We start from the raw sequence: 16,569 nt of genomic DNA, 5'->3' as shown, positions 1-16,569 counted from the left end.
GGAAAATAGAAAATATAAACCTCTAACACTTGCACTTTTTTTTCTACTTTTGTTTACCCAAAAAGACAGGTTCATTGTCCAGTTTGTGTCTGTGCATGTATAGATACTGTACAACAAAGGCTGCCTTCTCCCTATGTTATTCCCTACTGCTTTAAACACAAAGCAAATTTGCATTTGATTGCACTACAGCCTTTTGGGAGAAGAAGTTTAGTTTCTCAAGACTTCTCACACACTGTAGTATGAGTCCCCTAGCTGAAGAAGGTTAAAATGGATGGTTGCAGATTTTATCTGTATAATAATTTGTTTGTCACAATGCAATTTTTTACTGAAACATTGCTCTTGAGTTGACGAGGATATCCAATTTATATTTACAATACAACACTCAAAAATGTGATTGAATAAACCCATCGCTACATCTCTTTAAAAAAGAACAAAAGCAATTTAGTACTGCAAAGTGAATACCAGTGACCTGTTGTCCTCACTGTAATTAAATGACAGCACAGGGATTATTGGATTAATTTACACATCCTGTCCAACTGAATGCTCAAGTGGCAGTAAGAAACACAAGTGGACAGTGACTGTCATTAAAATGCAAGAACAACAAAGCAAAGCCTTTTAATAAGGCACTCTTATCCACAGCAAACATGGCAGCACAGAGCGACCTCTCACTCTACTCAAACTAAACCATCTGCACTTAATGAAGTTGTTTCTACGGTAACATCAAATGCATTATCTCCTTTGTGTGTGTATGTGTGAGAGAAAGAGAGAGTGTGTGAATCATTTTTAACAACTTGTGCCCAAGGTTTAATTCACAGTTCATCTCAAAGTGCTGCTGCTTCAGGAGTTTGTCTGTGGCAGGAACTTTGACACTGGCTTTGGCGTCGCTGCAGCTCCTCCCAGTGGTCGACACAGAGCATGAGATAAGACAGACAGGTTACAGCAGCTCACACACATCCAGATGCTCCATTATTGTGAAATCATAGTGTTTTGCTGTTGTTGCTGTTGTTTCTAATTATGACAATTTTATCAGAGGTTTGTGTGGCCAAGCTAAACATGGTTTGGTGTAGGCGATCAACAAGGCCCTGGAGACAGCTACTGTACGTGCAACAGCTGGCACCATCTTAATGAGAAAAAACATATTTTTCTTCCAGGTCTGTTATCTGATTAGGCTTGAAATAAAGCACAAGGACACATGACAGGACATATGACAGCGAAACATTGAATAGCAACAGCAACAGAAAGCCATTAATGTGTCATTCAGTGAAATGAATGGCACATTATTTTCTGTCTTCAAAAAAAAAAAAAAAACTAAATATAGAGCAAGAATTACATAATCGCTTGCTGCCCTCTAGTGGACAACTTTCTACTAAGCTTGGACCGGAAGTTATCAAACTTTTATTTTGGAATTTCAGCATTTATGCAGCAAATGGATGTCATTAATTCATCCATAATAGTCCTACACAGGATAGTACAAATGAGCTCTCAAAAAAACACCAGCCTTTTCAACAGGTGAGCTCAGTCAGGAGTGGAGCATAGACTGAGCTATAACCAGTGCTGCACTGAGCCAATACTGTAACTAAGTAGGCTACATTACACAAGGTACTTTACTTCAGTATATTTATTGTTTTCTATTATATAATTCCCAGTTTAAGATTTAACATACAATAAATAGCTACTATGACTACTGAAAATATTAAATATGATGCACTGCTTTATCAGTGATAACCCTACTGTAAGTATTTTATATTATTTCTGTTCTTGTAGGCTACTTAAGTAACATTGTGGATGCAGGACTTATAGTTGTTATGGAATAAACTCTATTTCTTTGCATTTTACTTGAATGAAAGACCAGAGTGCTTCCCCGCCCACTAGCTTGCTACCAGCAGGGTCAGTGTAGCTGTGTAGCAGCCCAGTATATTGCACAAGAACATTTAGAGGATTAAACCAAACATCTGGTATCTAATGACATCCAGGTTTTGCAAACAGCACACACATAATAAACATGGGGAGGAAAAACCAGCACAAGATGGAACAGCAGTTAATCTGTTACTAGTTAAGTTAGATAGCTTACATAAAACAGCTCATGTCAGAAGAATGCATCTGCTGAAAAGCAATCATGGCTGCACAGTATTGTTATTTGTATTTACAGTTACTGGGAGTGGTTCAATTTTATCTTAAAGGTGGCTATTCATTAGCTTTATTGATTAGGCCTCTGCAGTCCTTGACAGCCTGAGCCCTGAACGTCCCTGTGACTTTCCTCCAGTGTCATTCACAGCACAAATCTGTTCTCAACAAGTCGGTGGTATCTTCAAAGGTTTGAGGGATCTACATCTGAAAACACATTATAAAGATCAAGATCAAGACACTTAGCTCGTTTTTATTTTCAGTCTAAATCAAATCACGTGTATGTTATAATGTCAGGAGGCTCACTTCACTTTGTGTGTAGGACATGTAAATTTATGCGTAAAGACGTCATCCGCCTCCCATTGGCCGGAACCTCGTGACGTACACGACGAGTTCCCGTCTTGTCTCGCGATACGCGGCGTAAGATAAATCCGCAGCGCGGCTACAAAATCGGCCATTTCGTCGGTGCAGGCCATCAGCCATAGAGGGCAGTGGGGATATCAAGTTGTACTGGTTTATACCTGAAAGGCGCATCAAGAACATCGCACCATGAGTGAGACGGCTATCTCCTTCGCCAAGGATTTCTTGGCCGGCGGCATCTCCGCTGCCATCTCCAAAACAGCTGTCGCCCCAATTGAAAGAGTGAAGCTTCTCCTTCAGGTAAGAAGAAAAAAAAGAAAAAGAAATCTGGCTTTTCCGGGAGCTGTTAGCCGGTTAGCTCCGGTTTTACTGCTAACAACCATTGATTAAAGCTCAACGCTGCTGTCTGCCTGCTGGTGCCCTCACACATCCACCGGCTTGCATCGTGTCTTGAGTGACATGTAGCCTGTGTGTCGGTGGTGTTGAAGCGGTGAAAGTCTTAAGGTGCCGGGTTTAAGGATGTAAGGTCATCATGCAGCGGGGAAATGACCTACACCAGCCTGACTGCTAGCGTTAGCATCGCATGTTAACCTTAGCCGGCGGAGCTAACAAAGGACAAACGCTCATAGAGACATTAGGACATTGTGTACAAACGCGTAAAAAGCCTCAATGTGCATTAACAACACTAATGTTTCACAGGCAGATGCAAGAAGGCAGAATGTGGATTATATTCTCAGAGTAATTCAACAGCATATCGCCTCTGTGGCTAATGTGCAGCTGACTGCGGTGCGATGGCTGCATGAAGGCCCCTGTCATTCACAGCCGGGTCAACGAGTTTTACTCTCTTTTCTGATCAACCTGCACAACGACTTTGCGTCTGTTTGCTCGTGTACTTACCAGCACTCACGTTAATGATTATTTAATTTTTTTTTTATATTTCTTTAATTATGTAATATCTAGCTAATCAAAACCTAGCATATCAGCCATTAGGGAGTGATGGTAAACAACTACGATGTGCAGTGTAGCTCAGTTTTGCGGATGTGCAGCCACTTTACAGGTTGGACAACTTCCAAGGTCACAACAAGGGACACAGCGTTTGTCATACCGTCGACAGTTAATTGGCTTCTAACACTAACATCTCTTCCTCTATTTCACTCTCATTCCCTCAGGTCCAGCATGCCAGCAAGCAGATCACCGCGGATAAGCAGTACAAGGGTATCATGGACTGTGTCACCCGTATCCCCAAAGAGCAGGGATTCCTTTCCTTCTGGAGAGGTAACCTTGCCAATGTCATCAGATATTTCCCCACCCAAGCCCTCAACTTCGCCTTCAAGGACAAGTACAAGAAGATCTTCCTTGATGGCGTCGACAAGCGCACCCAGTTCTGGAGGTACTTCGCCGGTAACCTGGCCTCCGGTGGCGCCGCCGGAGCCACCTCCCTGTGTTTCGTGTACCCCCTCGACTTCGCCCGTACCCGTCTCGCCGCTGACGTGGGAAAGGCCGGAGCTGGGAGAGAATTCAACGGTCTGGGCGACTGCCTGGTGAAGATCTTCAGGTCCGACGGTCTGAGAGGCTTGTACCAGGGCTTCAACGTGTCCGTGCAGGGCATCATCATCTACAGGGCTGCATACTTTGGCATCTATGACACAGCCAAGGGTACGTGCACACTAGACTGACTTACACTTTGATTTATTAGCATCAACCTGTAGTTCTGAGATTAATTTTTTTTTTTCTTTTTCCCTTCTTCTCCTGTGTTTACAGGTATGCTTCCAGATGCCAAGAACACCAGCATATTGGTGAGCTGGATGATTGCACAGAGTGTGACAGCTGTTGCTGGCCTGACCTCATACCCCTTCGATACTGTCCGTAGACGTATGATGATGCAGTCCGGACGCAAAGGAGGTAAGTGTTTTGCATTCACAGCGTCTTCCTTCTGCAGCCCAGCTGATGCATGTGGCTGAAAAGGTTGTCTAGAAGTTTTATTTCTGCCCGCTTCTTCTAACTCTCGCTCTTCTCCTCTCGCCCTCCTCAGCTGACATCATGTACACCGGGACCATTGACTGCTGGCGTAAGATTGCACGCGACGAGGGTGGTAAGGCTTTCTTCAAGGGAGCCTGGTCCAACGTGCTCAGAGGCATGGGCGGCGCCTTCGTGCTGGTGTTGTACGATGAGCTGAAGAAAGTTATGTAAATCTCCGTGTTGTCACATCACTGTCCAATTTGGCTAAATGTAATAACTTTCCATTTCTATGGACTCAGCATTCTGCCTTATTTATGGGAACAAAAACTATAGTGTCTCACCACTAGCTGTGGGCAATGGCTGTACGTCGTGCATCTTTGATTTTAAACGTTCCACAACCCTCATCTTTACCAATGTCATTCCTGTAAGAAATCTGATACCTCCTCCTCCTGTCATTCACTAGGTTTGTATGGTCCCAACCTGAATAAATCTATTCTGGGAACAAACTAAACAACTTATTGTCAACTGTCTCCTCCACTGTCTAGCATGAGATGTTCACTCACTGGATAATGCAATGCACGAAGTGGATTACACCCAACTGCTATATTTACTCATGCTTATCTCCTCCTGAGCCTTCCTGGTTTGACCGTGGTCACTACCAGGATTGTAGAGTACAACACCCGAGTGTTAGCTCCTTTGAAAACCACCTGACAGACAACTGATAACGACTGTAGCGCACACACACAAGTTTTATGCTTGTTAATTTTGTGGTGATAGAAATTTATTGACCCTACTGAGATTTTTGGTTGTTTCTAGGATAACTGCTCACACTAAAACTAAACGACTTTCAGGAGTGCAGTTCAACTTATTCCATCGCAGACCGCAGGGAAATGTAGAGTAGCTCTGGAGAGAGCACCATTACAGCAGGTTTGTATGTTTTTGTGGCATGTGGGAACATTAAAAGCTTAAGCATCATCTTGCTTCAAAGAGTAGAAAATATGAATGAAAAATGTTCATCTCTATGGAAAAAATGTTTAAAAAAAAGTTATTTAAAGACTGGACTGTACCAGACCTTACAATGCCGAATGACTACAATAAATCTAGGTTCACTTAAATGTGTGTTTCTGTAAGATGGTGGCTGTTTATTCTCATCATAGAAGAAGCTCTTTACAGTTTGTCAGGATATACAAGGTGACTTATCCAGGTGTTTTGTTTTGTCCAGACACAAATATACAACCCAAAGATGAAATTCAAGTCACAATGATTAAAAGATTGGACACTGGGGGTCAGCAAGTGAAAATGGCTGATCACAAAAGATAATCGAAGTGATGCCAATATATTTTCAATAGATGAACTAATCCTTTCACTTTAATTCTGACGTGTCGCTTCTAGATTGGATTTTCTTTTTAATTTGGCCTCAGTGTATCAATAAATGAGCGGTGCCCTCGGTTGACTTCCAACGTGCTGAAACAACTGTGATTACGAGGTGTGGCCGATACCAGGCTGTTTAAATACTTCCTCGATTAGTCACATCCTCACTCAGCCTGAGATCTGACACAGCTGACGGCCACCGACCGACACGTAAAGACAAAATCACGTGATCTCACTTCTTCTCCCACCGGAAGTAGAAACGCAGCACATTTATATAATAAAAACAAAAAAACAGGCTCAAGTTGTTCGTTTCAAAGTCAGATGAAGGAGCCGTGGACTCCTCAGAGGTGACACCGACACGGACACGGACACACGGCACAGACGCGGAAGTGCCACGGTCGGTCGGTCGGTCCTTCACTCCTCCATGATGTTAATCCTCCACTTTGCTTCTGCTTTGCCCTGAAGCCTGAAGCGCCGCGGTCCGGCCAGCAGGCGGCGCCACAGCCAAGCGAGAGCTGGCGAGAGGCGCGCTCCCGTGGCCGGCGGCGGCGGCGGCGGCGCGCGGGCTCGTGTTTCTGAATGAAGGGCGTCTTTACTTCAGCTCAGACAAGCTTAAAACGGCAACTTGAGCCCCCGCTGACGTGAAGCCGTGACCAAACGTCAGGTGCAAACGTCAGGTGCAGGAGGACAGAGGGCACGTGCACATAAGGGCACATTTAAATAGTGAAACTGCAGCTTAGTTAAAGTTTAAAAGGTTGTAGGTGGTTTGGTAAATCATTATGTGCAGTTTTTTTCTCTCCTCCACCTATACAAACTAGAACAACACTATCACCGGTTTACAGTGTAATAGCCTACTAACACATTAAAACATAAAAAGGAGTTATATAAAGGAGCGGTGCTATGGTGCATAAACCAATAAACACTGGTTACTAAAGCAGCAAATAAAATGAATGGATATGAAATCATTTATTTAATTTCCTTGTACATATCAGGTGGATTTATCTCAAGTATGTTAATTTGTGTGTCACAGTCATTAGTCAAAGAGCACACGTTTACCAGCATTGTACTGATTTATGAGCAAGTTGCTCACAAACACAGCTCAGCTTTATGTGTAATGAAAAATAGTTTTTTTTTCTATATAAGAAAAGGGGAAGGGGGAAAAAAAAAAAATCACAAACGATTTTGGTAATTAGGCTGCAACTATAATTTTTATCCATGTTGACAGAGGAGTTTTAGCTCTAATATATTAACATGAAGGATGAAGAAAAAAAGTGACACAGTCCAGAGTAAAAATAAATAATCAGAAAATAAAAAAGCCAAGCCGGGGTGAAGCAGCCGTTTCCCTGAGACAAGCTCATAATTCATTCCACCAAATAAATCTTTTAAAGCAATGTCTCACCACAACCAGGATTCAGCATTAGAGTGCAATAAAGAGCGTCCTCTTAATCTTCCTGCCCCCTTTTTGTTCTCTAATGTGTTTACCAGATTACAGCCTAAGTGTAAGGAGCCATAACTCTGACATTAACACAGACTATATCACAATTTAATGCTTAAAGCCCAATTCAGCATTGACAACATTCAGTCTTTTTTCATTTTTTTTTTTAAACTGGACCTAAGAGATACATTTAATTGTGTTGTGTGAGGGGTGTTATGAAAATCAGTTAAATCACTGTATGCACAATGGTTTTTATGGAGGTGCAATTTCATTTTATTTCACTGTGTGATGATGGCGGCGATCATTAGCTTTTATTTTCAGGTTTAAAAGTACAGTTTAATACTTAGTCTTGCAGCAAACATCTGTAATCTGAGTATCTGCAAAACCTGATGGCGTTCCTGCTGTTCTTGTTGCTCGAGCAGTGTCACACCACAACACCTGCTGAACATCTATAGTACACCTGGCCTGTTCAGTGTGTGTGTGTGTGTGTGTGTGTGTGTGTGGTCCTGGTTTTAACACAGCCTCCTCTCAGCTGAACAAATTCAGGCTTTAGCTTCCTGGAAAAATCTTCCCTGTGTTAGAGTTTACATGTTGGCTGCACCAGTTTCCTCCCACAGTCCAAACACTGGTGGACTGCACACTGGTGTTGTCTGGAGGTGTGAAGTGTGACTGCAATTGTTTATTAATCATTGTTGGATTTGTAATGGACTGGCAGCTTGTCCGGTCCAGGGTGTTTCCTGCCTTCTGTCCAGTGCATTCTGGGATACAATCCAGAATCAAGATCTTGTCACACACACCACAACATATCTAATAATATATTTACTACTAATATTATGTATGGGAATTATTCTGGCTCATATATTTTCTTTATCTATTCATCTCTGTGGTTTTGTGGATTCGCTCAGTTTGCAGCTCTTGGCAGTGCAGTCACATGAGGAGTCATGTGTGATCGTCTCACTGTTTTTTCACTGTGTTACCGGGCAGTTTATTCATGAGAAGATCATCCACCAAACTGCAGAGAGAAAAATAAACCAGCGACAAGACTTTCTGTGAAGTACAGGAAAGTACTAGTTTTTATTCCTTCATAATCAAACTTCACAAACAGCTTGAACTTGTACAATACCTCAGAGAGTGAAAATTACAAAAAAAGTGCTGGTAACATTTACAAAAATCATCCTTACTTAGCAACAATCAGTTTATTCTTCCACACTTTTTTTAGTCTTTTGTATTAAGGCTTAATACTTCTGTATAAAGTATATGCAAGATAAGTCTTCACAGTTTTTCGAAAAAAGTCACAATATTATGTAACATAATGAAGCTTTTACGGCTATTTTCTTTATAATAACAAATACACATCACTGGTAAATATATGTGAAATACAGGGCTTATTGTAAAATGGCAAGTAATGATACTGTTTGCTGAGATAAATTGATTCCACACACTGTTATAGGAAACATACCATTGCTATAACTGAAGGAGGAGGAAAAGAAAATGATAAGCATAAACACTTGGGAGATCGCCTCCAAACTTTGGCACATCCCATGAAACAATTTCACAAAATATGAGATTTACTTTTGAAATCATACATATGGAAGAATAGTTAAACTGGCATAAAGTGAAAACATGCTGTGTAGTAAGGTGCTAAATCGGATATTACGTTGCCAGCCTTTTTTTTTTTCTTTTTTTTTTCCCCACATGGACTGACATGAATAAGGTGCATTTGTAAGACTCAAAGCATGTAGGCCTTTCTCAGATGTCAACAAAATATGTAATAAATACAAGTTCTCAAAAACAACCTAAATGAATTTGACCAATAGTCTTGAGGCGACCTCGTATACTCATGCATTCCCATGGATTCAGAGAAATGGAAATCTCTACTGCAGTTGTGTAACTCTCTATAACTGTGGCATGTGAAAGTAAAAGCTGTATTGTATTGTATTCATGGTATGTGTTATTTGCTGTTTTTTTTTTTTCTATTTTTTTTGTTTTGTTTTTTTAAACTGTTGAAATCGTGACAAACTTGATGAGTAAGGAGATGGAATAGAAAACTGAATGCGAAACTAAGCCAAGATATATTCACAAGATCCTCTAAGCTGCACTGGTTTACAGGTCAACAGATGAGAGCTCTAGCCCTAGACTTACCAATTTCACCCTCATGCATACTGTACGGTTAAAGTGACGCAACAAGCTTGCTTAAATAGTCTACATCACAAAAGCAATTTGGTTTTAGTGCAAACACAATTGGCTGGCTTCAGCTTCTCAATATTAACAAGCTCACCAAGGAGATTACAAGAAGGCACATACTTATGCTTCCTCTAACACGCAACATATTTAGACAAACCGCAACATCTTTCAACAACACCACAAAGCGGTGAAAACAGGAAAGCTACTACATCCAGATAAAATGGTGAAGTTTTGCTGTTTGTGAATTATTGAAAAATTTACACTTATCCATCAACAAAATAACAACGTTAAGGTCACGAATCGATGCTGTTGTGAGTGACCTTGTTGAAAAAGGATGAAGTATGAACGTACACTTTGGTGGACACAGATTCTCTACATATGTTGCCAATGATGCTGTGTTTAAATGACAAAAAAGGTGCATTTGGATCTTCTTTTTTTTTTCCTCTAAGAAATATTTCATTATTGTTTAACTTTAAAGCATTTTTATTTTCTAAAAACATCCCAGATAAAAAGCACTCAGCGCGACCAAATATGCAGAGATAGAAGACGAGTGTTTTTAAGGGAAAGGTGTGCACGACAGTGGACAGCTGGGTTAATCTTTTGGTATTTGTGTTTGTATGGTGAAACGTGTGGTCGGTGGCCGTGTGATGACGATAAAAAATCAACACTAGTTGACTCATGGGAAATGATTCCTTCCCTCATACATCCCGTTCCTAACTTCAGATCTGTAAGAGCTGCTTGATTTGTCCAAAACAATCACAGGAGGAAACAACAGTTTTAATGCCCCTCAAAATCTGGACACTAATACTCAGGGAACTGCTGGGTGAAAAACAAAAAAAACAACAAAAAAAAACAAAAAAACAAATTAAACCCCTGACCTGCTACGGACAACAGTATGTGGACGTCGTGTGCATTTAAAAAAAGGCGACCAATTCTGTACCTTTGAATACAAAAACTGATGAAAATGTCAAATATCACCATTTACTCAGCATTCCCACTGTGGGCAGACAACCATCAGATATTATGGTTCAAAAATGTGTTGAGTGAATTATATTGCTTTTGATAGAAGAGGACCAAAATAAGTCTAGTGCAAATCTCTTTTCTGGTTTGAGAAGTGGTGGTTGGTGTAATGAGACTCAACTATCATATCTGCTCTACCATAGCAAGAACATACCAGGTGCATTTTGAGAACTAGTTAGCTGTCAAGTGGTGTCCCTTTACAATTTTCTCTCCGAATATACAGGAGAGCACTCTCTCTTCTTCAGAAAAGAAACAAAAACTCTGTCTCCAGTTGATGCCATGCAACAATTTGGAGGGAGAACCCTAATAAATATTTCCTATTATATGGAACCCATCGTCCAATCACTGCAATTAACCAGCACAAAGGAACAATTGCCTTAATTTCTCACATCTAAATGACTTCTGTTTTGAATGGGACAAGTGGTGGCCATGTTAGTCACCCTCCCCCTTGTACAGCTGGGGAGGGGGGGGAGGGTGTGTGCTTCGTCTGTCAGCTCACATCTGTGCTAACGGGTGTCGTCTGTGCAGTTATGTCTGTCAAATACATCTCTCAACTTGGAAATGTTGGAAAACTCGCTCCAGTCCAGTGTTTGACAAATCATATTATAAAAACGTTCTTGCACATACATTTTTGAAAAGAAAAAAAGAAAGAAAAAAAAAAAACTTTATCCCCTATTTCAAAACAGCAGTCAATACATTTCAAACAAGCTTGTTTCATAACAACAATAATAATAATAATAAAATACAAACCAACTTGGAGCATAAATTATCAAAAACAAACTGAAAACACATTACTGCAGCATATATTTCAGGGTTGCTTAGTTGTGATGTTAACTACCTTTACTACAACAGCTCCACTTCTGCCAAGTTCATAACTATATAGGAGAAGTATTTTTAGGGTAATAATAATAAAAATATCAAGCTAATGTAGGCAAAAAAAAAAACCTAACAAAATATACACATATTTATAAGCACATCTCATAGTTCAACTCAAGTGCATGTTTACAAAAGCATCTACATACAAGATATGGCAGCAAAAAGCCTGATAGCCAGATGAAAGAAAAAAAAACCTAAGCTGCTTTTTTTTCTCTTCAATATTAGGGCACATGTTGTTTCCGATTTGTTAATATTTGAGAAATTCTGTCTTTTTCTCAGGTGTAAAAAAACATCGCCCGAATTACAGTAATCAAATTTCCTATTTTTTGGACACACAGGATGAAAAATATACAGCAGACCTTACAGTAATAAAATATTGTCAATTGTGTTTCTTTTCTTTTGCCAAATGGTTTAGATTCTGCTTACAGATGATGTGTTGTTATTACAAAAATAAATCATCACTTTAATAAATATTTGGACCACATTATGATGTTTAAATCCAGCTTACAGTTTGGTTTGATTTTTCTTTTTTTTTTATCTTTTATTATTCGTTTTATGTTGATGGCTGGCTCTGATGCTTTTTTTTTCAGTGAACATTGAAGACGTCGCTCAGAGATGTCGAGCACCTCTGTTTGATTTGACTTGAATTGTCGAGACTGAAAGTTGTGTATTATTGTTATTATTCTCTTTCCTTGTTTTTGGCTTAATAAACAACCTACAAATATGTGCAAACTTAACATCTTGGTCCATCTCAAGTATAAATGGCTAAATGTACTAAGTCACAATGTCAGATTAGTATTTTAGGGACAGCCTTAAAATATTAGACACTGCCAATATTTGAAGAAAACTGTATAACAACAACAACAATAAAAAGGTCAGACACTCTATTTAGATATAATCCAATGTGAAGGTGAACAGGTCTATACTCATTTGCTAAATGTGTGTATAGAAGACATAACCAATGATTACTGAGTATTATTATGTTTTGTCAGAGGAACAATGCAACATTTACAATCTTATACATGTTTTAACATGCGATAGTTTACATCACAGCTACTGTGTCAGATTCATTTTTATGTTTTGTTGCATTTCTTATATAAAAAAAACTATTTTGGTCTACAATAGGCAAATTAACACAACCACAAAACTATAAACAACCAATCAAGTGACAAAACATAGATGCATTTTCACAAGCACCCTGCCATGAGAAGAAAAAACAAAGAAAACCATAAAATAACTGTAGCAATCTATAGCCCAATCATAGGAACCCCACACACATAGAAAAGAAATGTTAGTTTCTCCATAAAAGTTATATTATCTTTACCCTTCTTTGGTTTGTCAAAACAAACATTGTCTCGTACATTGTTTTTTTTTTTTTCTTTTTTGTCATTTGACCCCTAATGATAAGCATGGCCCCCGTTTCTCAAATCACCGCCACCAGCGCTTATTTAGAAACGTTACACTGCTAAAAATGTTGTGATTTCCTACGTCTGCGTGTCCATTAGTTCAGAGTACTACACGTGTTGGCCGAGACAGTGACCAACGTCGTGCTAAAGAGGAGCCTCGACTTCTCCATTTGCTGCGTTTGTGTTTCACGTCTCTGCGCGATTAAGAGGAGAGACACAGAGTGGTGGCATAGTGCATGTTGTCTCTTAGAACCAGTCCACACAAGCACGAGCTCATGAGGTTTGTGATCTCGTGGCGAAATCTGACTAGAGATGAGGAAAAAAGAAATTAAACGCTGAACTATTTGAGGGGAATATAAATCTTATTAAACTTGAATGTGATGGGCAATGTTTGCTATTACACGATCAAATATCCAACAGATCTGTAAAAACGATTAAGCGCTGGAAATCCTCTCTGATATTAGGTTAGTTAAGTGTGGAAAACGAATGCCAGACTAGGAGTTGGAATGTTCTGGACTTGAACAGGAATGCATGTTTTTAGTTACACTGCTGCACACTTTAACACTCATTGTCTCATGGAGCTGGACGAAGCCACAGCCAGTGAGAAGTGAGAACACAAAGAGGCTCAATTTTTTTAGTCTTTAGAGGCTATATCGCACTGAAGTCTCCTCATCAACAACAACAACAACAAAAAATAAAGATACCGAACCGCTGTTATCGAGGGACACTCAAAAATATTGTTTGTGCTCCATCAAAAACAAAGTACTCCCCTACAGGAATAAGCTGTGTAGACAGGACTGCATGCTTCATTTGGACTGATAGGTGGTAATTACCTGATGATGATGTTTTACTGAAAACCTCATCAGGGTAGTGTAATAACTGCATGATCGGAGAAAGCGTCATAGTGAATATAATCTAGATGTTGTTATAGCTTAGTTTGGCTGCGTCGTACTTTAAAATCTGAACAGCTGCTTCACTGTATGTGTGTAAAGCTCAGAATGGAAACAGTGTCTGGATGTTTGACTGTAAAATCTGAACAGATGCTGTTTGTGTGTGTCACAGTGTGACAGTTGGATGACAGGGACATAGCTATATCACATTGCCTACAATATTAATGCTTCATTTTAACATTAAATGTCTATGAAACTAAGCCGTCAAAATGTGTATTTGTTAATCATAGCTGTTTTCTCCTATTTACTTTAACACTATGTATTATGGAGGATTTAAAGATTCAAAATAAAGGCAATCATTTTCTTTAAGTGTGATGATAAGATAATACATTTTTTCTTTTTCTTTTTAAAGTTTGAAAAAAGATTCTAAAGTTTTTGCTCTTTCTTGCTCCTGCTTAGTTATCACATCTAATTTAACAATAATGGTTCAAATCAAAAAAGTATCTTTTTTTTCTCTCTAAATTTGGCACAGCAACTAGGCTGGAGAAGGTTAGAGAGAAAACTGTGGTAATTAGTCCACAGGGGACAGAATAATAAGCCATCCCCAAATCTTTTATCTAGCAGCCACTCAGCCCTGAAACTTGATTTATGGTTTTTCTTCCACCACATTTCCTTTTTTTTGGTCTTGTTTTCATGTTGTTAAATGAACCACTTAAATACCTTTGAGTTCTCTGTGCGTGTGTTCATCTGTAGCCAAAACTTTTAATTTGTAATCTCGTTTTGCCTCCAAGTGGTGGTTATAAAAAAAAAAAAATCTAGTCTAACGTTTAATGACCGGTTTTCTTTCTTTCCTTCTCTCGCTGGTTGCCCTTTACAATTTCAAGATGTACGTAAACAACAAGGCTGTCAGATAAGATAAAACCTTAATGTTCCTTCTGGGGAAATTGGGCAGCGGTCTGCATGTGGAAAGGCCTGTCATCAAGGTCAAAGGACACATGGTGCACTTTGAAACCAGCCATTAAAATCAGCTGCCACTTCCAAACAACCTGCAAACCCCCCCCTTTTTTTCTTATCCATTTACAGTGAAGTGTCAGTGGAGGTTACTACTGCCATGCTTACAGATTTAATTATTATCCGACGATGGAAATATTCGCCACAAGATTATATAACATTCATTCAAGGTTGTATATATCTTTCACTGTAGCAGGCAGCGTTAACTTCCCCTCCACCACCTGCTGTGTGTCTCCCTCTGCTGGTCACAGAGCAGCACTGCCCCCCCGCTCCCCCCTACAGAACATACAGTACAGTACAGTATATGGCTTGTTTGCCAATGGCAAAAACTGAAAATAAAAAGAAACGCCTAATATCAACGAGAGAAAAGCTGCGAGAAGAAAGAAAAAAAAAAGGTCATTTAAATTTAGTTTGTATTTATCATCAATTACACCTAATCCTAATAAATGTATATTTCATTTATTTATATTCATTCAAACATGAGAATGTGATTGCATTTTATATCTTTGAATCCTCCGAGCTGTATACATGTAAGATAAAAAATAAAACTTGCAGATGTAGCCTTTACTGTATATGTATAGAACATTTCAGGTATTTTAAAGGGTTCTCTTAGGATGCACACAACCACCAGGTTTTAGCAGTAATAGTATAAATAGTATATTTTTAATAGACCATTGTGTATATACTGTCTCTGTGCAATGTAGGAGAGAAAAACTATGAATATTCTGTATAGTTGCTGTATGTACTGATAGGCACTTGATAGGCATATTCCCTATATCCCACAAAGTACTGTATACTCTAGCTGCAATTATGTCTTTATCAAACTATCTGAAAATGTATTTATTATCTGTGTGGAGTTGGTGATACTTAAATATATATAGTACATTTGTAAGAAGCTATCTATTTCATTCTTATGTGAACTGTAGAAGACGAAATATGCAGAAAAGTATTATCTGAATGGTTTCATGAGTTTTCTGTAGTCTACTCTTAACTTTGTGACTTAATTCATGCTTTAAAGAAGAAGAAAAAAAATCTGACTTAAAATGTGTGGAGACAGACTGAAAGACAAACAGGAAGACAGACACATGCTTATCAGAATAAAATGAACCTGTTCCTTACTCAACACGACCCTCACCATTACTATCTTCCATTTCCTTGTTTTCATCTCAATGCAAAGTATATATGTATATATATATAGTACACTGTGAAATATGACTCAATAACTGACTATCCTTTATCCAGTCACGTGAAGCTATGTAACAACACCACTATGATCACCAGAAAAAAGCAGGAGGAAGTCTGAAATAAAGAAGTATAACGATGAATTAAACATACTGCAAGAAGGACAACAATGTACTGTAGACCCTGTGTCTCTACACTAAGATAAACAAAACATGAACAGTAATATATTTGAAACACAATACAAACAGCTGCAGGCTCAAGGCTATTTTCTACGTTTCAATATGTTTTGTTCTGGAAAATATGCGTACACTTTGCAAACATAAAGTCTAGACTTTTTTCTTTCTTTTTTTTTTAACTAACAACTAGAAGAAGCACGACTGAGAAAAGGACTTATTTCTGGATAATGTTGCAACTTTTCAACAATTTTTAAACCGACTCGTTTGCAACACTGAGAAAAGAGAATTAAGCACCACCACAAGTAGCTGAAGCAGTATAAGGAATATATAACTATGGACAGTGAAGCGCATGTGATGCTAATGCAACAGGAGGGGGAGGGAAAAGCCTGGGTATGCTATAGCACGTTATGACACACTGGAGAGAAGGTTCTTCCCCTTCCGAGCCTGGTCTGCTATTAAACACCTTATGATACAAGAAGTCAACTGACGATGGGACGAGTTATTAGCCCTCATCCAGATAACGTTGAGATTGGCTACCTTTATTATTCCAAAAAAAGAAAAAAGAAAAAAAAAAG

The 16,569-nt window shown here is 39.1% G+C and overlaps 1 protein-coding gene across 1 annotated transcript; it reads left to right on the top strand.

The window, feature by feature from the left end:
- Positions 1 to 2,579: 2,579 nt before the first annotated feature.
- On the top strand, positions 2,580 to 4,954 carry LOC146974510 (ADP/ATP translocase 2). Its single transcript, XM_085797965.1, has 4 exons — positions 2,580 to 2,784; positions 3,654 to 4,140; positions 4,246 to 4,386; positions 4,517 to 4,954. Exons 1-4 carry the CDS (start codon positions 2,674 to 2,676, stop codon positions 4,672 to 4,674), a joined length of 897 nt encoding a protein of 298 aa, XP_085654091.1. The 5' UTR covers positions 2,580 to 2,673; the 3' UTR covers positions 4,675 to 4,954.
- Positions 4,955 to 16,569: the final 11,615 nt, after the last annotated feature.

The sequence above is a fragment of the Trachurus japonicus genome, chromosome 14, assembly GCF_045865225.1.
Source record: "Trachurus japonicus isolate A0001 chromosome 14, Traja_1.0".
Taxonomy (NCBI): domain Eukaryota; kingdom Metazoa; phylum Chordata; class Actinopteri; order Carangiformes; family Carangidae; genus Trachurus; species Trachurus japonicus.
This window is presented reverse-complemented; position numbering and strand designations above follow the sequence as displayed.

Bases quoted from the DNA above. Each gene is read 5' to 3' on its own strand.
- LOC146974510 (XM_085797965.1), top strand. From the start codon at position 2,674: ATGAGTGAGACGGCTATCTCCTTCGCCAAGGATTTCTTGGCCGGCGGC. The intron at 2,785-3,653 runs GTAAGAAGAAAA...TCATTCCCTCAG, and splicing joins GAGTGAAGCTTCTCCTTCAG to GTCCAGCATGCCAGCAAGCA. The intron at 4,387-4,516 runs GTAAGTGTTTTG...CGCCCTCCTCAG, and splicing joins GCAGTCCGGACGCAAAGGAG to CTGACATCATGTACACCGGG.